The 23,181-nt window shown below is 48.9% G+C and overlaps 1 protein-coding gene across 3 annotated transcripts; it reads right to left on the reverse strand.

Moving 5' to 3' along the window:
• Window positions 1-3,498: 3,498 nt before the first annotated feature.
• Window positions 3,499-22,522, reverse strand: PCYT1A (phosphate cytidylyltransferase 1A, choline; the record flags this gene model as incomplete). 3 transcript variants are annotated; one of them, XM_080349740.1, is made up of 9 exons in its annotated part: window positions 3,499-4,344; window positions 4,908-5,096; window positions 6,143-6,285; window positions 7,021-7,099; window positions 7,921-8,072; window positions 9,506-9,622; window positions 11,785-11,884; window positions 14,658-14,798; window positions 22,470-22,522. In XM_080349740.1, the coding sequence occupies 8 exons, from the start codon at window positions 14,772-14,774 to the stop codon at window positions 4,138-4,140; spliced, it is 1,104 nt and encodes a 367-aa protein (XP_080205866.1). In that variant the 3' UTR covers window positions 3,499-4,137. The 3 variants fall into 3 exon arrangements, with proteins under 3 accessions (XP_080205866.1, XP_080205867.1, XP_080205865.1); XM_080349741.1 differs by lacking the exon at window positions 22,470-22,522 and adding an exon at window positions 18,326-18,445; XM_080349739.1 differs by lacking the exons at window positions 11,785-11,884; window positions 14,658-14,798; window positions 22,470-22,522 and having other exon boundaries at window positions 9,506-9,845.
• Window positions 22,523-23,181: the final 659 nt, after the last annotated feature.

A 23,181-nucleotide genomic window follows, 5' to 3' on the forward strand; every position in this document is an offset into this window, starting at 1 on the left:
GCAGCAGGGAGTGAGGCCAAGGCTGCTCTGTCCTGTGCAACCATCTCCTCCTTCTCCTCTGGCCCCAGGGAGCTGCTGGCAGCAGAGGAGGCAGAGAGGGGAAAAGGTTTCTTGCAGCGGGGTGAAAGGTTCTGAAACCTGAGAGCCACAAGCCAAAGGGATCCGTGAAGCTGCCTCTGCCTTGGTGGCTCCTGTCTGGCACTGAATAAAGATAAATTTGTACCCGAGTCTTGCGTTGGTGACCAGGCTTGGATCCTCTCCTACCCAGGCTGGGTGGGAGATGACTCCGCACTGCGGGGGAAGACAGAGCCCGGAGCAGCACAGCCATGGTGTGGGGCTGTCAGGGGGTGTCCAACACCCATCCATGGCACTGACCTTTGGGTGCTACTGGGTGGAGTCCGATGGCCAAAGCAATGCCAGGCCAGCGCTGTTTTCTCTGGAGACCTCAGGATGGGTCTGGCCCATCGCCTTGGCAGCTTCTCCTCAGCAGGGGCATCCGCACCTGCCAGCCTGGGGTCAGGCACAGGAAGGAACCTTGAAACACCTTCATAACAGGTGATTAGTTAATTCTGCCTTAGCTGCCGTTGCCTTGGATCTGCTCTCCACCTACAACAGACAACTTGCGGAAACCACTGGGTCATCTTTTGATGCCCACTGAAGCATCTTCTCAGTCAAACCTCTGCTAAGATGGCAGCTGAGACCACGACAGGAGCCGGCTGTGCTAGGACTGCAGAAAGGATCTGGCACACACGGAGTAAAATGACTTTGCATTTATTTGGCTGAAAATAAAAGCCAAAAACCCAGCTCCAGGACAAGCCAGTAGACACACAGATTTCCACACAGGCCCATACAGAGAAAGTAGCACAGCAAATACAGACCGGGAAGAGCCAGCTTGAAGTGGCAGCTGCTGGGGGACTGGAGGTGACAGCAGGACCGGGTGACGCTGTGGCCAGAGATGGGTGGCAGATGACAGATCATCAGCAGCAAGACCAGAGCCTGCTGCTGGGCACCACCAGAGCTTCCCTGGACCTGGACCCTGCTGCTCTCACACCATAACACCTCTGGCCGGTGTGACACGTTGGGGAAGCAAAGAGTCAGAAAACCAAAGCTCCCAACTTTATTGATTTATTTTGGGGAAAAAGCAAGTTTTCCATCCCATAAGGAGGGAAAAGTGACTCACAGCTTTTTGCAGGTGGCTGTGATCAAACAAAACCGCTCAGCTGGAAGATGCAGTGGTGATTTTTGTTATGAGATTGCCAAATTTGGCAGACTCCTGGCAACAGCACACGGTGCTTCCCAACACAGCTTTCTAGGCACCAGCAGCAGCGCTGGGACCCAGCGATCTCATGGTTTTGACAAGATGCAACACCCAGGCAAGGGGTAACATTTGGGACTCGTCCCCTCTCCCTGTCAGAAAGACAGACCCAGTTCCTTACCTGCAGCAGGTAGGAAACTCACACCTTTACACCAGGGAGCCTAGGCAGTGAACCCCCCCTGAAGACAGGGGAAAGACACAGGGTCTGTCCCACCAAAGTCACCGCTACTGCCAAGTGTTTTCGCTTTTTCAGCACCTGCCTCCGGTTACAAGAACCAGACACCACAATGAAGTCTCAGCTCCCAGTAAAATGCACAAAATCATGTCAGGGCAGGTGTGTTCTGTGATTCCTGACAGGACAGGGCAGTGCTGGAGATGAGGCTGGTCCAGCAATGCAGGAGGAAACAAAAAATAAAAGTAGAAACAAAAAAAGGAAAAAGAAATAAAAAAGACTAGTTTGGAATTCAAGTGTCCACTTTAATTTAAGTGCAAGGAGGAAGCAGGGATTATTTGTTACAAGGAACAGCTCTGTGATTCCAAGCTACATGTAAAACCATGGCTGACTTCTCATCAAACACCCAAGTTTTGCAGAGGGACCAAAAAATACGTTAAGGTCTCTGCAGAACGAAGCACCATCCAACACACCATTGTTATCCAAAATTACAGAACACTGTTGCATAACTTGTGTTTAAAACAGTAGTAAGGCTCTAAAGCAGCCTGGCCTGTGACCCAGCTCAGGAAAGGAAAGCAACACCCATACTGATGGAAGGGTAAGGAAGGGAAGGTGGGGAGGATGAGGGAAGAGAGAATGTGGGTGATCCAATGTAAGTGCTCTACCATTCATAAACCAGGGGATTGACTGGCTTCTACCAAGTGACCGTTATTTGCTCTTTACAGCTTAAAGTCCATAGCAGCCAGCCATGCTCCCAGAGCCGTCCACATCCCCGCTGAGCGAGGTCCAAGTGGCAGATGAAGAATCCCCAAAATACCCTTTCCCATACTGGTTCTGGACTCAACAGAAGCACAGAGGCCCTGTCAAGTCCTCTGGGCAGCATGACAAAGAATCAGCAAGATAAAAGCTGTGAAGAAGCAGCAGCAGGCTGCTCCTACCATAGGGCCTGAGTCCCCTGGAAGCATCGCACCCTGCAGAGCCTGTGCCGGTACTTGATGATTTGCCTCCTTGCAGCCACTGCCCCCTGAAGCCCACATCCTGCTCTGAAAGCCTCCCTGCAGCACCACTGACGGGGCTCTGAGCTGTCCCCTGCTCCCAGCGTCGCAGGAGGATACAGGCAACTCAGCCCAGCAGCTCTACCTGGAGACAGCAGGTATCACAGGCAAACCCGAAAAGCAAGGGGGAGCTTCGCAGCTACGGGACAGCAAGTCCAGTCCCTCCAGCGCTGGCTGCTGGGACAGGGCACGGAGCTGCTCTGTGCACAGGCACGTGGCATGGGGAGGGCAACGGCCCACAGGCCACGGAGCTCAGCGCTTATTACAGACACGACAACAGGCATGACCCGGACCATGATTTCAAAAGAGTAGATTACACGTTTAAAATCTTAAAAAGCTGCAGCGCTCTCTGACGCTCTTTGTGGCCCACCTCAAGGAGCGGAGCAAGCAGGCACAGGTTTGTGCCTTTATTGCGCAAGCTGGGTAACTGTCACACAGGGCTGGGGCTCTTCACTGGGGTAAAACATGCCCTTCATCTGTCCAGCTGCACACCCCAACACGGCTGGTACAGCAAAGCGGCTGTACGAATTCACGTTTTGTCCTTACAGCAGCGACTTCATGGCACCAGTGTGAAGGACTGCTCCAGCCCTCAGAGCACAGCAACTGAAACACAGACAAACATGCACAGAGCACAGTGTTGACGGGCTGTTTGGACAGACATTAAAACCTATTACACACCAGAGACGGGGACAAGGAACTTCACAAAGGAGTACAGACAATAATTTCCTAACTGGGCTCTCATGCACCCATGGAAACGCATAGACAGCAAGTGCCCTGAAGCAAAGATTCATCCTCTTCTCTCCAACAGCAACTGAGGCCCGAATTTTTACTCAAGATTTAGCAGTCTTAGCTTGGAAAGGCCTTTCCCCTGCAGCCCCCATACAATTTGGGGCTGTGAATGCCACACGCTTACAGGGTGCGTGACTCCATGGTGCTGTGACTACTTCCAGGGTGCAACTCCTGCATCCCAGGACATCCTCACTGCGACATGCTGGGAAGCTCAGCTAAGAGGTGCACAAGCACTACAGCGTCTGCTGGACAGATTCCTATTGTCTCCAGCGCAGCAGAGATGTCTCTGTTTCCTAGAAGCCTCTCTACACCACTGCTCCTTGCGTGCTCTTGAGGTCACGCTGGTTGAGGAACCAAGGGGCCTTCTGTTTGGCAGCAGCATGGATACTGCCTGGGGTTGGGGAGGAATAAGACGGAGGAGGTGAAGGAAAGAAGGGACAGATGGATCTTCCCACTCTCCCTCTTGCCTGGAGGTTTAACAGGGGAAAAGAAACCAAAACAAAAGTGACACTTGAGTGCTATTCTTTGCGCTTTAAAAGAGTATTTTCTTAAAATAGAAAAACCATCTTCCCCCTGGAAACCATTAGAATGTAAACAAAAAAAAAAGGGATTTGGAGAGGGGAAGGGAGAGGAGGTTTGAATGTGCTTCCAGGCAGCAGCCCTTGCTAAGAGCAACGGGTGCCTCCAAGGCCCTGTGCTCACCATCAGCCCTGTTCCTATGGCTCTCTTGCTCATTTAGAGTTCCCCAGTGGGTCCAGACTTAGGATTTGGCGACTAGCGGCTCGCAGCAAATCCCAGCTGGTAGCTTAATCCTCTTCATCCTCACTGATGTCGTAAGTGACTGCAGACTCGTTCCTGGAGCGGTTGGCCGGTGAAGAAGGAGGAGTCTTGGTGGAAAATGGCCAGCGGAAGGAGGGAGATGGTGAGCGGTCGTGAGTGGGGCTACTGCTGGGGCTCTGCTTCGGGCTGATGGCCTGCAGCATCCGGCCCTTGCCCTCCTTCAGCATGTGTTTCTAGTGATGGAAGCAGGAAAACAGTTAGCATGGCTCAAACAGCGATGGAAACAGACACTCCTTACAGCTTGTGCAGCACTCGATGCGTCCCTTCAAAGCTTCATGCAACGTAAGAGCAGAAAAAACCCAAGCATCACTGTAGCCTTTGGGAACTGTGTACAGTGGAATCATCACTCATTTTCAGGCACCTCTAATGTGAAGTGCCTGTGATATTTTCCCAGCAGCACAGGAGAGCCTGGCAAAACCAAGGAGCTTCAGACTCATCCCAGTCTGGTGACACAGTGACTGTCAATCTCCCGGCTGCTTGGTGGCCTGCAGGACACAAGCTGGAGTTTACAGGCCAGCTTGTGGGACTTGGGGACTTTTCATGCTACAGCTGTAACTGGCTTCATCCAGCCAGCAAGGCTGAGGGCTACCTGAGCCTGGGACAGCTCGTCTAGAGATTGGCAGCACATTAGAGCACTGCAACAAACCATAAACCTTTTCTCTGCAGAGCATGGGCTCCAGAAGCCCTACAAGTGCCGAGCTCTCCAAAGCCCCCTTTCCCCAGAGCAGCTCCTTACCAACGCGCCTTCTGGGCCAAACATCTCCAGGAAATTGCCGATGAACTCCCGGGACTTCTCTTCCCACTTCTGAATGAGATCGATACTCTTCTCCTCCACTTTTTGGACAAATTCCTTTGACTTCTCCTCTACATCCTTCACCCTCTTTTTCACCTTATCCACACGTTCCTGGAGGTGATATTTCTTCTCCTGCACAGAAAGTGGTGGGTCAGAATACAGCTCAGCAGATCTGAGTGACGACCACCTCTGCTCTGTGTCACTGCACTGAACTGCTGCTTAAGCCCCAGCGTCTCCATTAATTTGGTGACACCTCTCCTTCACTTCAGTGACACTTCTTCTCTAGACTAAATGACAGACACCCAGTGGGGCTGCGAGATGTTTTGTGGCAGGCACAAGCACAGCACATGAAGCGAGACTAAACCCAGAGATAAGCACTATCTCACAGCAGTGTATGGAAGAGGGAAATATTTATACAGTATAAAGATTAGATTTGAATGACCTGCTGTAGGTCTCTTTGCATATCACAAAAGCACAAGTCTTTTTGCTGGGTGTTTTTAAACAGAGTTGAATGCCAAAGAGAGGCCAAGCAGACATTATCTCTCCTGTTTCGTTTTTGTATTTAATTGTATTTTAAAAAACAGGCATAGTATCTGAGTGATTAAAACAAAAAGTTTACTACTTTACTTCCAACATCAAAAATGCCTCCTGCCATGTATTCTGCTTGTGGGTTAGAGCTGTTCAGCACAGGATCTGTGCACACCCTTCTTTCCTACTCAAGCACTGCTGCTCCTGCAGCTCCAGGAAGGGAACAGTACAGCGAGAACAGGATCAGATCTTATCCTAACAAATAACTCTACCTTAGGAAGGTGGCTGATGGAAGAGGAAAGAGATGAGACACAGCAGCTGCTGCCAAGAACAACCCACACTTCATTCAGTTCAAGAAAACAAACATTTCGCCATCATCTCCAGTTCTGTCAACAGGTAAAATGTCACCAAGACATTTGTGACAATGGAGCAGTATTAGCAGAATCCAGGTTCCTCTGGGTGGGTCCCAGGGACAGAACCAGTGTAATTTCTGCTCCAAGGACACTGTTTTGGTGCAACAGTTCAGCTCTGCAGATTGGCCTTTTACTGGCATATGGCAGGACTGTGCTACCACTAGACAAGATTCTACAGCTCCACACTCTTTAAGATTCTGCTTCATGCAGCTCGTGATGAGACACACTTCAACTCACGTTTATGAAGCTGACGTTGAGCTCTTTAGCTGTGTAACCCCGCTGCAGGTTCCGTCTGGCATAAACATCGTAGTCCCGCACGATCCGGGTGATGATATCTGACGTTGAGATCCCCTCAGTCCTCTGAGTTGGTGCAAACATGCCTACAGTTGGGGAAGAGGACCCAGGACAGCTGTAGCAAGACACGTGTCAAAAAGCTGCTGCCACCTCTATTAGAAAACAACCTTTCCTGCCAAGAGCTCATTTTCTAACTGTCCTCACACCACCACATCTTTGTCCTTGAATGTAAAAGTATCATGGTCCTCCTTTCTGGGACTATGAGGAAGGCTTAAGTAAGAACAAACCACGTCAAAATACCGTGTCTTCTAATGAAAAGCTCTTCCCTATAGCTGGTTTAAAGACTATTGACTATAACCCACCGCACATATTACTGTGTGGTGACAAGGACAGGACAAGGGGTTTTACAATTTAGTGGCTGGAAATACAACAAACTCTGACGGCTGGGTTTGGATAGATTTAAGTAAACTGCATCCTCATTGAGTTTTACAGCAAATACCTAAAGGAGCCGCTCTGCTGAATTCACGAGATTTTCAATTTGTGAGCCAAACCGCCGTATTTTTTCAAAAGGTGGCTGTTAATTCAATCACAATAACTAGTCTGGAAGTAGGAATTTATGCTGGGCAACGCCTTGCCTGGGACATGGAACAGTCCCAGTCTTATGAAGCAGGGTCCAAAGCTGAGCTTCTCCCTGCCCTCAGAGCCTCCTGGGCTTGCTCCCAAGAGGGCAACTGCCACTTCTCCAGATATAATCCTGCCATACAGGAGAAACTACAGCACATCTTTGACAAGAAGCCCTGGAGAACGTGACCCAGACCCACCTGCTTCTTTTATATGCTTATAAACATCATCGCTGCCAGCCGAAGAATAAGGGATGTCGTCGTGTGCAACAAAGTCAATCTGAAAATTAAGAATGCAGCGTGAGTCAACATTTTATCTTGAACATGCAGGTCTCCTGCTTTGTCAAAGGATGTAACTTCTTGCTCAACACCTCCACACAGGGGAATGACAGAGAACAGCAAGACACACTTTGTTGAAAAGCAACACGGAGCAGCCCCAAGTTCTCACTGGCAATTGCATTTCAATGTTGTAAGCACATGTCAGAGAGGAAAGGCTGGGACTAAGGACACAGCTGTTTAAAGTTTTTCACAGAGAAATGGCTTGTTAATGGCAACAAGGGGAAACTAAGCAAACTTCCCAGAGACTCCTTCACTTCCCAAAGCAGTTCAACAGATGTCAGAGACTCCTTTCACTTTACCTTACCAGACGACAAAAGACTCTCAAGACAGCTTGCCTGGTCTCCTGCTCCAGGGAAGCTGATGTATTAATAGATCTAAAGCTGCTCCCGCTGTGAGCAGGGAGTTGAACCAGATGCCCTCAGAAATCCCCTCCAGCCCATGTTAACTTCTCCCTATTGCGTGTTTCACACCAATCTGTAGCCGGCATTAACTTCCCAGGGAGCAGTGAGAACCCTCTTGGGTTTTTTCACCATGTCACAATCTTTACCTTACTTTAACAGTACCTGCCAGCTCAGCAAATGCTTCTGGTTTCCCAAGAAACCCACTCGATTCCCATAACCCAGCTCATTCTATATTTAAGGAGTTTCAACAGAAACGGGTTGCTTAAGCAGAGGTCACCCCCATGGATGAATTCTTGCTGTAAATAGCAAGCACAGGCAGAAGCTAATCAAAATTCAGAAGGGATCAGGTGTCACAAATTACCCTGTGCTCTGCCAGGAACTCGGGGGTGAGCGTCCACGGCGCATTTCTCACCACTTCATCCACATAGCGACAGTGCTGCACAGCGTCATACCGCTCGTTTTCATTCATTACTGTGAAGCCCTTGAAGTTATGGGTTAGCTCATCACTGCAGACTGAAGAAAGAGGCACAGAGAAGAGTGAGCATGAGCTTCTTACCCCAACACTTTATAGCAAAAGGGCTTGAACACTCCCCTGCTAAGCCAGGCGGATTCAGCTGCTGTTGGAGGCTGGTGCCGGCACTTTCAAACCCAGCTCTTCCAGCCACAAAGCACCAGAGTGTGGTGCACGACAATAACCCCCTGAACAATTCTAGACAGGCTGTTTGGGGGATTTCTGCCCAAGCTGGGGACCTACACTCCAAGCTCTCAAAGTCTCTAGAGCCTACAATGCTGACCAAGAAAACAGAAGATAATTCTCCTGTACGAAATGGAACCTGGGGCTCTATTGGGCAGAAACCTGCTTATTAACCTATGAATGTCTCAGGCTTGGAAAGTGAAGCCCATGAAAAAACAAAACAAAACAACAAACAACCCAACATGCCCTATGCTCCTTATTTCATAAACTGCCATACCACAATCTAGTTCTTAGAATGTTGTATTAGAACAACGGGTGAGTTCACAGCAAATCAAGTTAGCTTAATTTTGATGTTCTATGGGAAAGTAAATGAACAACTGTTCATAATCTGCAATGTAAGACATTGAGAAGGAAGGAGTTTTATCTGGTTATCAGACTCAAAAGTAAACAAGCCATTACCAGTCTCACTGGTATTGGACTTATTTACAAAACAGATGATAAAGAGCGGGTTAGATTGCTTCCAGCTTGGAGCTTATGTTCACTTGGGCTGTGGCCTCTTGTCTCATGTCCTGGTGCAAGGGGAGCAGTTCATCGCCCTCCACCTCCTCAGCAGTCTGCCAGAGGCAGAGAGTGTGGCTACACACACTGCTACAATAACACATTAACGGTTTGACCTGAAGTTATTTTCCTGTTCAATGTACAACATTTCTGTACATGGGGATGTCTTTCTGCGTGCAAGACTTCTAAGCTCAGAGCATTTTGTAGGCTGGAACAACTGTTTCAGTTCTCCTCCCTCCCTTCCCGACACGCACAAAAAATGCAGAAGCACCACTACAAAAATCCCCTCGGCAGCGAGTGAAACTGTGATAAGGAAACAAACCCCACAAAGACGTTACAATCGCCCTGTTGCAGGATCAGTTTCATTTTGCTTCAAGAAGCTAATGGTAGCTGAGAAAACTAGTTAAAGGTATTCTCAGCTCTGATACTTTAACATCATTATGCAGCCTGACCAGAGGTCACCTCTGGACAGACAACATGCACAGCCTGACGTGTCTAAGGTGGGTGACGGTGTGAGCATAGGGGCACTGCCTGGCCAGAAAAAAAGGGTTTCTTTTTCCGCTGTTATATTCTTGAAGGAGGCTTGGCTGAAGCCATAAATACAAAAACCCCGCTATGCCATCTGTATGCACAACCACAGACGGAGGTGAACTGTACTCCTATGACAGCCAAAGTCAACAGGGTCATTTCTTACCTCCAACAATGAGGTATGTGTTTGGGAAGAGGTTCTTTGCTTGCATCAAGGCCCGGGCATGTCCAGAGTGAAACAAGTCAAATATTCCATCAGCATAAACTCTGACAGGGCGGTCCACTGTGCCAAAGAGACAGAGAGACATTTGTGAAGATGCCTTCCTGGAGAAACAGCTGCTGCTCATGCCCGCATTTGGGGACCTTCTGAAATTCATGAGGGCGTTGCAGAAAACCGGCAGAATGCAGATCTGCAGCCAGGAAAGATTTGTGAAGAGTAGCAGCCGGCTCTCTGCCTTCCCACATGGAAACAAATGCTGCTGAGCACAGAAATTAAATATAACCATGTACGAAGACAGGCTCAGAACCTACCACATATCCATCGAAATGAGGTGAAGGGAGACCAAGTGGAAAGCAAACCCTGAATGTCTCCCTTCTATGGAAATCCAAATGCAGCATTAACTTTTTGCACAGCAGTGAGCTACCAGAGAGGAACCGGCCAAAATGTTTCATAAGTGCCAAATTTCCCTGACAGCCAGGATGGCATCTCAAGACCTTTTCAGCATCCTCCTCTGCAGCCCGCTGCCACAGCCACCAGTCTGGCTGAGGGACCAGACCGTCCTGATTTCCCACCAGCATCATTGGCCCCCCCAGGCCCATAAAGTGTGTGAGTGTATCCAAAACCCCAGCTGGACTACTGAAAGAAATTCTGCTCAACTGCTGGCACTATCAGCTAAATCCAGAGATAAATAAAGAGGAACAAAGTTTTGCTTGGGCCACCTATGTCAGGAGAAAATGAAGCTCTTCTCGTTGAGGTCAGCACAGAGGTGAAGTGCCATAGTCTAACACTGTCACATAATAGCTTGAGGCTCCTTGACTCCTGGGATCACAGAGGACTCCAGCTCTCTTGCTGTTGGTAACAGAAAGCCACACATCCTCATTATCCAACAAGAGCCTGCTGCTCTCTGGCCCAATTCAGGCAAAAGAGACACACCAGAGCTGCAGTGAGGAAGGAGCAGAGAAGACCAAATAGGAGAATTGAAACCCCATGGGTCTTGGGAGGGCCCTGAAGATACCTAGAGACCAGAGCTTGGAGGCAACAAGGGGAAGTATTGATGCAAAGGTAGGGTTGTTAAATTCAAGCCAAGCAGAGAAGATGGTTTGAGGACAGTCTCTTTTAACCACTTTTCAGCAAATCCACCTCAATCTGAAGATGCCAGGAGGCTCTGGAGCGCCAAGGATCTGGACAGCTGAGATTGCAAAAGCTATCTGTGTGCCAGAAGAGGGCTGGTCCTGGCAGGCCTTGTAGTAAACAGCAATCACATTCCAGAAATTGGCTGGGACATCCTTCCTTTTTCCTCCACACCTGCAGCAGCTACAGTTCCTGAGCACAGGCACAAACAGCAACAAGGACACACACAGTGTATTTCAGCCTCAGCAGGCAGGAGAGCCAACGCTTCAAATCACAGACCTTTGTGCAAGCTCTGGAGACTTTCGGCTGGGAAACTAAAGCAGACTGTAAAAAGCACTGATATCTAGAACATCCTGCGGGAAATCACAACCAGGTCTCGATCTGAGTTGGCTCATGTCTCAGCAGCAGGCAGGTAGGTAGAAGTCAGCATTTTTATTGTCTTGGTTTCCACAACAGAGAGGCCAAGTAAAACAGCACCATTTGCACACTCTGGCACAAGAGGGCAGCCATCCCTTCAGGAGTCAGTCCTGCCTCTGCCTCTCCTTTGGACTTGCAAACGGAACAGTGTTTCTCTCAGCCTTGTTTAGAGAATAAAAGGACATGTTCTTGTCGTGAGGCTGGCTTACTGTGTTTAATGATACTGACTTTAATTCAAATCCAGGCTAGAATGGGACACTATGGACAGAGATGTATGTTGGTTTTACTTGCTCTTTTGAAGTTTCAGAGGAGATTACTTTTAAAGTGCTTAACTTTAAGCTGCCTCAGACAAAGTAGTACAGAAAAATGTTCAACTCTGATACTACTCTATAATGGTCAGCAGCACTGGAAGAGCCAAAACACAAATATCTATTTGCTTCAAATAGTCTTACTGGTGAAGGTACAGATCCTTACACACATAGGCTCCGATTTCAGTTGTACTGGCAGGCCTAACTTCACATGGGAACAGTTATCTAATCATCAAAGCATTAACTAAGTCACTGTTTGCAAACCTGGTCTGACACACAAGGGTGGTTTGGTCTCAGAGATATCAAAATCATACCCGTCCCTTCCCAACCCAACATTTATACAACCTTTCCAGTCTGGTTTTTACTTACAAGGGGTCCCTCTCATCGCTTCTTCATATGTTACTCTGACGTACGGCTTGCTGTAATCGATTTCCACTTCATCTGAAAATGGAGCCGGTTCCCTCAGTCCCTAAACAGCCAGAGAATTTTGGATGTGAGAAGGCAAAGGTGAGGGCGCTACGTAGGGGCAGCACAGTGACCGCAGCATCCTAGTCACTGCATGACTCACTGTGTCTTTGCACGATTCAAACACATGTACTCAAAGACTAATTAGTGTCAAACCTCAAAAAAGCCCTGCAGGGTGATGAGCTTGAGTTTAGAGAGGGAGAGAAAGAGAAGTCAGGTTAAGGAGGTGGTAGTCATACTAGACCCAAGGAAAACTGGAGGCTCAGCTCTGCAGCTGGTAAAACCAGACTTGTGATAAACACCATTTCACAGCAGCACAAGCCGAGCTTCATCAAACGTCACTGTCACGACTCCAGCTATGTTCACCTGGACAAGACCATCACTTTGCTGTGATGTGCAAACTGTAACAGCTCCTCAATTTGCATATATGAACCAGCAGAAGAGTGACACCAACAACAGCACAAATTTCCAGAGAATGTGTGTATCATCACACATTTCTGAGTCATATGTAGTGAGAAACCGACCTTGATTTGTGGCAGAATATTTCCAACTGCTACAGAAAACGCCCTCTAATCTGCTAGCTTGACCACAGCAGTACGTTTAACCAGCAGCTGAAATCCAGGTATTGTTTCTGGTCTCATCTGAATGGAAGCAAAACATCTGGCGTTCCCATAACAGAACAAACAGCTCCATCAGACCATCTTCAAGGTCCCTTTCAACACAAACCATTCTATGATTCTATGGATTTCCTTTTAGCTAGAAAGCATGAGGCAGCAATGGATGTCTCTTTTCTGAGCCAGAACACTAGGAAACAAGCTTGCAATAAAACCTTTAAGCTGCAAAAAGCTAATCAGCAGTTTCCTCTCTGAGTTCCTGGCCCATTGCAGCATCCTGCCATGGTGCCCAGCACCACTGCGACCAGATACACCACGGCTATTAGTGCTAATACCATTTGTTACTAGAGTGCTCAGAGTGAAGTGCACGGGAAAGCAACCACTGGCCAATACATTCAAGCAAACTGATACTGCTGAAAATCCTCCTTAACTGACTGAGGCTGTAGTCCCCACGATTCACACAGCACCTCCTTTACCACGATCCCTACTGTTAGGGACGGCCAGCAGGTCTCTCATTTCATCACTGCCATTCTATCTGTAGCTTGTGAAGAAAATCAGACTCCTTGTGCTCTGGTTGGCACATACCTGATAGGAAGATGGGAATAAAAGCAAAAAAATGATCAGAGGATTGCAGAAAAATGTCCCTGAAAGCTCCTGCCAGAATTCTGCCCTTCCGCTGCAGCACCTGTGAGGGTCAGGACTCAACCTGATGTGCACAGTACAACAGGTTTATGTGTCAGCAGGTTTGTTACTACCATCTGCTGCTGAGCCCCACCGCTTTAGGGGAACGCTGCTGGCCAGCTGGTTAGTTGGGAACGCTAAAGGCTTCCAGGGAATGTCACAGGCAACACTATTACTCGTGCTATTAATAAACAAATCTTTCACAAAAGGAAGAAAAAGGAAATTTTTCATCAAGAGGTCTGCATTAGCCCCGTGGCTAAAAAACAGCCACGAAGTTTAGAAAAAGTCTAGATATTACTTTTCTTGTGCTGTTCATAAATAGATGCTTTATTTCTAACGCAGGACAGATGCCAATTTGAAGAGCAAGTGATTCTCTCTCCTTAGTGAAACGTGTGGGGTCTCTAAGAGTGACAGGGTGTGATAGTGAAAGACATTCAGCCTCTCTGGAATAAGTCACACAACAGCTCAAGCTTCCATCCCCAGTTCCTGCCTCCCCAATTCTCACTGCTGGTGCTGCCCTTTGTTACCATCTGTCAAATGCCCTGGGACAGGACTCATGTTCTTCTGAAGAGCAAAACGTTGTTATCAAAGAGGAAAGCTGCAGCACGTCACTGTATTTTGCCAAGGACTATGACCCCAGTGCAACGTGGCAGGGATGGTAGCTGGCTTCTGACAGAGATAAGGGAAAAGCAACTAAAGCACACGATATGTGGGACAGCTCCAGGAAGAGGGTAGAGAAGAGCTGCAAAAAGCCCATCGTTGCAACCGTGGCAAGCAGTACTTAAAGTCAGCCCTTTACACCAGCGCCATCACAAAGTCCCTTTGAAGAGACCGCACAAGTCAAAGCCATCCCAAGGTTGATCTAGAAGGAGAAATCCTTTTGTCTTTTTGTTTATTTATTTGAACGCTCCCAAAGTACCAGCAGCATAAACGCAGTCTCCTGCCATACCAAGAGAATCAAACAGTCGTCTTCCCAGCATTTCAGAGCATGGATTCAATAGATTGTTCTATGGGTGAATCAAACAGTCTGTTCTATGGGTGCTTACAGACTTCAGACTCCCCTGACTTGCACAGAACTGCTTTCCACGAGGTGCATGAGTTGTTACACACTTGTCTGGTTATTTCCCACTCCTGTTGGAAACCCACCTGTGCAAAATGAATGCTTATTTCTCAATGGATGTCTACCCGCATGCCTGTTTGGGTTCAGCTTAAGTTACTACAAACAAGTCAGACACTCCACAAAAGCAGCTTAGCGATGCTTGCCTCAGACCTAATTTAAGCGCATGTTGCAAGTATGTTATTAGTATGAACAAAGGAAGATTTTAAACTGGCTTTGCAAGGAGGACAGCTGCTGCCACTTGGTTATCCCCGCCCCCCTTGTTTTCTGTGTCCACACAAAAAACATCATATTTATCTTTCTGCTGTTACGGCTCAAAGTCCTAATCTCACAGGCACCTAAAGCTCCTATCTCTGCTTACTTACAAATGAGCGCCGGGACATTTTTGGAGGGATTCCATCCAGCTCTGCCGCCCCATTGGGGCCAGATCCATCTTTTCTTCTCTTTCGGGAATTCAGCCTGGACGAGGTCGGTGGCTCCATCTTGCCAAGCACGTCCACTAAGAACTGGAACAAAATGAAGGAGGCAGGGTGGGGAAAAAAGAAAGGAGGTATTTCTCAGCTCTTGCAAAGCAGAATCAGCCAACAGCAGTCACAGCATACAGAAGGTCAGCGCAAAGACACAGCCACCTAACAAGGGGCTTAGCCAGTTGTATTTGGCATCAGCTGCCAAGGCTTGACAAACAGTGCCTGGTGGGAATACTGAATCATTTAATGCGACTCGAAGCTGTTGTGCAGAGAGAAGCGTGCAGCAGTCAGCTGGCTGGAGAGATACTCAAACCAGAGTTGCGAGGCAAGTTATAGATAGCTACTAAAAGGCTAATTATGCTATTTTAGTACCTGAAAAGCAACCTAAGGATTAAGGCATGCCTAGTTTGCATTCAGTCCTCCCCCAGCTCTCATTTTGATGAATGCAAACACTCTTCTACCCTTCTGTGCCCACCCCCACCACAAGAGAACTGGTGGGTGTGCAGCATCCCTGTACAATCCTGAAAGAGGAAGGAGCAGGTTTAAGCAGAAGGATAAGGATGAGGGAAGAGATGCAACTCATGGCTATAACTTAAATACCTAGCAGCGGTTTGCTTTGCTGTTTGTGTAAGACCAAGCTGCAGCTCCCTGGTGGGGACAGCTCACCTTGGGATAGCGGCCACCACGCTCCCCTCCTGTCCCCTGTCCCCGCTGCAGTGGTGACTCAGCCGATGGAGAAGCAGCTGCTGACACCACGTTTGGGCACACTTAGTTCTGGCACTTTACCTACCAGGCTGTAAATAGTGGTGCTTCAGCTGAACTGCTGCTGTGATGAATAGATAAGACGACCCATTTGGGACAGAAATCGTGACAGCTATCTGGAAATAAGCGATCTGCGCTTTTGAGGTGGAGTCATTGTATCTCTCCATAAGAGCCCTGGAGCATCAGGAGGCCCAGCACTTCACACAGCTGAAGCAAATCCAGGGGTTCATAGAAAGGCATGGCAGCAAACATTCCCTTCTCAGCTGCTGCAGGAGTTAGAAACGGGTGCTAGATTTGCAAAGTTTATAACTAAAGAGCACCATTCTCTCTCGCTCACTTGAAGGGTGCAGCTCTCCAGCGCAGCAAATGGCACTCCTGACCTGCTGCTCCCGAGAGCGGCGTGACCCCTCTGCCCAGGAATGCTGCTTACATGCCTGCCTCAGCACCCTCATCAGAAAAAACGTGTGGGATTTAAAACTTCTCCCCACCCACATACAGTGGGTGTGCTGGAATGTGTTAGGTGGGGCATGAGGTAGAGAAAGAGATGTCCCTCTGAACACCACCCCTTCCTCGGCAGGGCGTCCTGGCAAGAGTTCCGACCCAGGATGAGCTGGACCGTCCCCAGTAAAGGCTGCTGGGTGAAGCTCTGCTGTTGGGCAACCAAGAAGCGTGGGCTTTGTGAAAAAGAGCTGTTAAGAAGCACATTTAGTGATTGGACTCACTGAAACAAAAAGGACTCCAAGTTGAGGAATGTTCCGAAGTAAGGAGTCAAACACAGTTTAATGACACACGAATGTACCGCTCTCCCCACCTTGTATCAACAAGATGATCCCTTATGAACAGCATCAGGGCTAAACACAGCTGAACTGGTTTTGGGCTACACGCATATGGGTACCCCAAACTGCTCTGCTAGACCTAGAACAACGCACTAAGAACAAGAAAAAAAGAAGCTCAGGTGCGTGGGTAGCCAAAAAAATATTGGGGGGGGAGACAAAAGTGACAGTGAAAAGCAGCCACAAGGACATTTCAGAACCACATGAGTCATCCAGCACTCACTCCATAATGCCTGCGAGTCAAGTTTGCTGAGTTTTCCCCCCTCCAGTAATTAATTTACTATTTCCTAACAAGAGACAAACATATGGGAGAGGGCAAAAGCAATCTCAGGCAAAAAGAGTTTGCAGCCCTGAGCTTCTAGTATTCAAACAGCTAAACATGCATTTAACTTTCAGGCAAGATCTGTGCTGTAAGTGCAGCAGCTTCCAGAGTGCATCTGGGAAAACACATGGCATGACAAGGAATTATCAGGTTTTGCAAGGTGCCATCTCGTAAGCACTCTGTGTCAGCTATTTACTTCACCACCACGGTCCTAGCAGAAACCATTCAGTTGATAAAAAGCAGCAGACCTCTGATCACATAACCCCAGTTTTCACAGAAACAGTGCGGGAAGCAGCAGCAGATTTTCTTGTTATTTGGTCAAAATAATTTCGCTGTGCTTCAAGTTACCTGTTGGTCTCTGACCACTTGCTTGCCTTCACTTCGGAGAGAATTAAAAGTTCTGTTAATGTGCTGAACGCAGTTATTCTGACCCAGTGCCCAGCAGAACATTAAAACCCACTGGCAGAGACACTGGTGCTGAAGCACAGACGCAGCTCCCTCCACACACAAACTGGGGAAGCTCTTGCCATGTTAGCTTGGCCCATTGGAGCAACCAGACTTCTCCGCACACGAGTACGCTCTCTGCTGAGTTATCGGCAGCATCTTGCTGCTGGGTGCAGAGCTCGGGGCAGCCAAAAACCTGTGCTTTATGCTGATGTACAGCAGCACTGTCCGAGCCCCAGAGAAATCTTCAACAGCTTCTTCCAACCCCACTATCTGCCTTTCTCCACCCTAACTCACTTTTACACTTCTCAGGGTATACATAGTCAAATGATGGCAAACAACAGCTTAAGCAAATAGATTTGCTCTGTATTAGATAAGCAGCAGCAGCTCCACCTGACGTACTAAGGGCGAAACCTGCTTGGAGGATGGTGTAAATATGCTCTACCTGCTCTGACCTTACAGGATAGGTATTGCTGAAGGAACCTCCTCAGTGTCTGGTGAGCTGGACACCTCATGAGTGATGCAGCGCTGCTAATTACTCAAATTAATGCAGAAATTAAACAATAATTTTACTACTCTTCAGAGCTTTAAAACCTCTATCCTGCAGCCAGCGTGCTTCTGGGAAGCCCTCCCAGCACCAAACTTGCCTTCATCAAAAACTGGGAAGGTTTTTAAAAACAAACCACACCTTATTGTGATAAAGCTACTAATCTTAGAATGCTTCATTTTGACCCAAATGACTAAAATAGCATCCCAAACAATTACTTACTGACAATGGGATCCAGCATCTGTAGCTGAGCTTAACACATGAGCACACAGCTTTGCTTCCCCAAATGCATAAAACAATGACTGTTCCAAAATTAATTACATTTGCAGCAGATGGGGAAAGGGAAAGAGAAGATAGCTCTCAATGTTCATTCTGAAAAACTCCAAGATAACAACCAGGCATAACCAGAAGAGTAAGCCCTACTGTAAAATACTAACATTATTCTGTTTTGTCTAAGGCAATTACTGAGTCCGTGCTGAGTATGAGAAACCACTCGCAAGAAGCAAAGTTAGAAGAGACCCATTTGGCAAAGCCACGCGCAAATCAGAGTCCCGGTGCCACTTGACAAAACACTAGGGGGTTTTGCTTCTGAAACTTCTTTCTTTAGCGCACATCCTGCATGGAAGAAGCGCTGTGCATCACCTGCCAGCGAGCTCACCTCGAGAGAGAGTGTTGTACGGGCTCTGCGAGAAGCAGCCAACTGCCAGACAGGAGAGCTGCTCTCCCAGTCAGGGAATCACTCCTCAGTCCCCAAATGCAGATACTGAATGAAGGAGGGGAAGCAGCTGAACAGGAGTTTTCTTTAAACTGTTGCAATAACAGCCTTCAGAAATCACCCAGCACTTTGCTGAGAGTAATACTTGCAAAGCTCAAGTCATTTCCCACCGAAACACAGCCACTTCTGGAAGGGAAAAAGGACAAGCATGGATTACCACAAAGGAAAAAGACACATAGGCAGGGAAGGAATTTAAAACTTCTCCCTTATCGTGCGTGAACTACACCATCCTCTGAGCCGGATTTTAACCACAACACTGAAGTTAACACCTTTTCCAGAAGGAGAAGGTCAGAATAAGTGCAGCAAATCTTCTTGCTTCACCAAAGCCTTATCTCACTGGATAGTACTGATTTTTTATTTATCCTTGAGGGTGCCAGAGAACTGACTGCCTCACACTACACTGGAGAACCAGATGAGATACTTCTGCACCATAAGCACCCTGATGGTGTGAGGACCTGGCCCACCTGCATTCTTTGTGTTTTGATGTCCCGAGGAATTTCTTGAAGAATATTATCTGCAAATCTACATGCAGCTGCAGGATTTCTTCTGCCACTTCTCCTGCTTTTCACTTGCAGAGGCAAAATAAATCCTGCTACTTAAACTTGAAGCCTGTGCAAAACAAGAGCTCACTGCAACAACTCACTTAACGCTTCAGCCCAAAGCTGCTGCATTTCCCAGCAGGGCTCCGAGTCAGCACAAGATGGACCAGCGGGGCCCCTCAGACACCCACGGCTCGCAGGCTGCCCTGTCATCCCTCTGAACTTGGGAGGTGTTGGCACAGTCAGATGTGACTGTCATGTGCTGCTCTGCCTACAACATCAGTCCACTTTACGAGAGCAAGATATTTCTCTTCTGCTGACTCATCTGCAGGCAAATACTACTAAACTTTGCACTCTGCCAGCTGTCTGCAGAGAGGAAATGCCTTGACACATGGATTGCATGTAAGCGAGAGCCTCAGGGAAAAGGAAGAAGTCCTGTCACTTCACAGAATCATAGAATTCTAGGGATTGGAAGGGACCTGGAAAGCTCATCCAGTCCAATCCCCCCATGGAGCAGGAACACTTAGATGAGGTTACACAGGAAGGTGTCCAGGTGGGTTTGAATGTCTCCAGAGTAGGAGACTCCACAACCCCCCTGGGCAGCCTGGTCCAGTGTTCTGATACCCTTACTGAGAAGAAGTTTCTTCTCAAATTTAAGTGGAACCTCTTGTGTTCCAGTTTGAACCCATTACCCCTTGTTCAGATCATTCCCCTGCCAGGCTGTAAAGTACCCAAACCACCCTGCATTCCTCAGTCATGGGGAGAAGATCTTTTTCCCCCTGTTCTCTCCCACCTCCAGCCCCCAGTTTATGATTGACCTTACTGGTGTGTATCACTGTAGAGATCTGTTGTAGTCACAGAGACTTAGAAAAGGTTAATGACAGAAGACTCATCACAGACTCCTTGAGAAACTGATTAAAGCCTGTTTACCAGATGAGGATTAACCTGCACATAATAACTGGGAGAGATCAGGATCTCTCTTCAATCCACACTTAAGAATCTTGCCCAATCTCCAAGGCAACTTCATTCCCAGCCCAGGCTTGCAATGCCCAAATTCACTCCAATCTCCAGACTGAAAGCATCTGCTTAAAAGCTGAGTGCTAACGGCTGCGACCCAGCCTGCGACTCTCCCCAGCATGGCTGCTCTCCCTATAGTCAGCAGCTGCTCTATCTAGATGGTCTAAGCCCTCAAGCCCCTTATAAAGGTTCCTGGAGGAGCTGGCAGGCAGAATCCTGTCTATACTTAACACGCAGGCTGCTTCAGCTCCTCTGGTTGAGCAAAAGGAGTCATCCTGCAGCATATTAATAGCCACATGGACCTATAAAAAGAGAATCCAGTTCAGCCAGTGCCACAACCTGGTCCAACAGCATCCAGATCTTTGCTATGCTGGCTAAAAAAAAAACCCAAGCCTTGCATCCCCTAACATTTGCTCAAGCAGAGCCTAAGCATGCAGAAGATCTGGTACCCACATCCTGCAATTGATGAAAAGATGCTGCTTTTCACCAACAAAGTCCCAAATGGCTCAAGATAATTCTCCCTAAGGCCACCACAACAGAAAACAGCGCAGCGTGATCACCTGAGCAGCGCTGCTATGAAATCCACGCACACAAAAAAAGAGAAGCTGTTGGCAAGATCTTCTCCATGAATTCAGGGCCCTTCTGTGTGCACCACAACCCCGAGGCACCGAGTGTCCTGGCATGCAACAAAGTCTCTGCTGCTGCGGTTAGTGAAGCTGCACGAGAAGGGTTTATGCAGAACATTAAGGCTGATTAGGAGCCTGTCCACGGACAATAAAGTACAAGGATGGGTGGTCATTCTGTCCTGACTTTTGTGTTCAGTTGCGTTTTCATTTCTAGGGCTTAACCACAGCCTTTTGAGAATTCGGGAGGCAACCTCCTTTAGTAAGTTCACACATCAATGCCAAATCCTTGCTCCAACATCTATTGTTTGTGGCTCATTCTACATTCATTTCAAGAGAATTACAATCCAGATCTTGGACCAAGAAACTTCCAAGTCATGAGTTTTAATAATTCTGTATATACAGCAAATTCCTTCACGAAATAAAGCACTGGCATTTGTTATTTGTTTTTCAAAAGCTAATACCATGGCTGTCCTCAGACCCAGGAGACCTACAGATGGAAACCCACCAGTACCTGCTTCTGACCACGCCAGACCCGTCCCCGCAGGCTGGGGGACTTGGTGCTGCAATGGCACAGGGTGGGGACAGAGGAGGGAAGGCCACCTGCAGTGTCCTGCACCTCCCTCCACAGTGAGCGAGGGCTGCCAAGGAGCATCACAACTCTTGGAATTCCTGCAGACTCTAATTACAAAACGGTTAATCAGTGTGGCCAGTACTTTGGTGGACACAAAAAGCAGGTTAGAGAGAACGTGTGCTTGCGCAGCAGCTGGGTCACACCTTCCTTCTCTGCAGTCAGGGCCACCTCGTTGTTCTGCTCCTCCCTGCCCTTGGTCAGGGATGCTCCCAAAGCCCCCATGCTCCAAGCCTTGGGGGTGTCCTCCATAAGTTTCCCAAACCATCTGCTGCATCTCTCAGCCTGCTCCCACCGCAGCCAGTCCTGCCATCCCTCAGCACCGTGCCTGAGCCACAGCCTGTCCCCAAGCCCCTGCCACAGGGAAGCAGCTTACCATACCCCTCCCCAGCAGACACTGCCCCCTTCCCAAAGCCAAGCACCCCATGTCCCCAGCAGCCAGCACCTCCCCGAGCTCCCCTGTGCCGTGGCCACCCCGCTGTGACAGCAGCCCTGGGAGGGACCCCTGACTGCACCCCTGGACAGGGGCAGGTTCCCTCATATGCCTCCAACCAAGCCCCCACACCTGCCTCTGGGCACCCCCCTGCGCCCAGAGAGCGCCCTGTGCCTGCACCCCAGGGACAGCTCCCACGTCCCCCCAGTTGTAAGGAACGTTTAACAAACAAATGTCATTTTTACAAAACTGGGGACCCGGTGCCTGACCCCAGCGTGGGGGGGAAAGACTGAGAGACATCAGACTATGAATCCTTAACGTAAAACAAACTCTCTTTGAGCTAATCCTGGAATACAAATACATACTGATATTTGTATTTTAAAAGTCCATCTAGGGGGAAGTTTAGCCAAAGAGCCAGGAATCCATATTTTAAATACACTGATAAGGGGAAGAGGGTTGTTAGAATTAGATGAATGAGACAGGTAAACTGAGGTAGGGTCGGTTAGTCTGTAAACCCTTAAGTACCAACCAGTAGGGAGCAGGGGAGGGAATTTGCGGCCGGGATTTGGGGGGGATATAAGCAGGGGCTTTTTGCCCTATTCCGTGCGCCTGCCTTCAGGTAGAACACCCGGTCTTGCAAAGTCTTTCATAAATTAAGCTTTGCTGAGAGATCCCGCCTAGGCCTATTCTATCGGCAAGGTAATCGTTTCCTACAGCAGTGTCAGCCCCCGCAGCCACCCCAGGACCCGCCACAGCCCCCAACGCCCCCCCCGTTCCCCCCTACCAGCGCCGCCAGCCGCCCGCACCGCCGCTGCCGCCGGAGCCGCTCCCGGCGCCGGCCCCGCCCCGCTCCCGCCAACGCCAACGGGGCGGCGGGCGGAGCCGCTGCGTGTCGGGCCGGGGCGGCAGGAAGGGACCGGCCGCGCCCCGGGAAACCGAGCCCGGAACCTTCGTTCCGGCTCCCGCCCTGCCCGGGGCCGGTCTCCTGGGGTCGATAGTGCCCCGGGGCCCGGCAGGAGTTTGCTGCTGCGGCCACAGCCCTGCCCTGCGGCCCTTCACGTGTCAAATGTAAACTGCGGGCACTATGGAAGCGGGGAGCCAAGCACCCCCAGAGCTGCTCCGCGCCACGGCAGCTTTGCCTCAGCCCTTCGCATTGCACAGCTGGTGTTGTCCTATTGCTTCAGCACCTGTTACCCAGGTCATGGCCAAGGGCGGCTGGAGCTGAACAATCACAGGCTCGAACCTGCTCCGTACAACGAAAGACTCCAGAGTGAGCACAAGGTGAAAAATCGTGATTTAATCACCACGACTTTTAAATAAAAGCCTCGAAATTAGTCTGTGGGTGTATATGATCTTCTGGCAAGTGTCTTTATGTGGAGGGTTTACTGTTGCCCAAAACTTGCACCCCCAGGTTCACACACAAACCAAACAGCACCATCGCCTCCCCTCCGCAGCTCCATTAACAAGTGACAGCCACAGGCAGGGACAAGGCAATC

The sequence above is a fragment of the Nesoenas mayeri genome (assembly GCF_963082525.1).
Source record: "Nesoenas mayeri genome assembly, chromosome: 9".
In the NCBI taxonomy this organism is placed as follows: Eukaryota; Metazoa; Chordata; class Aves; order Columbiformes; family Columbidae; genus Nesoenas; species Nesoenas mayeri.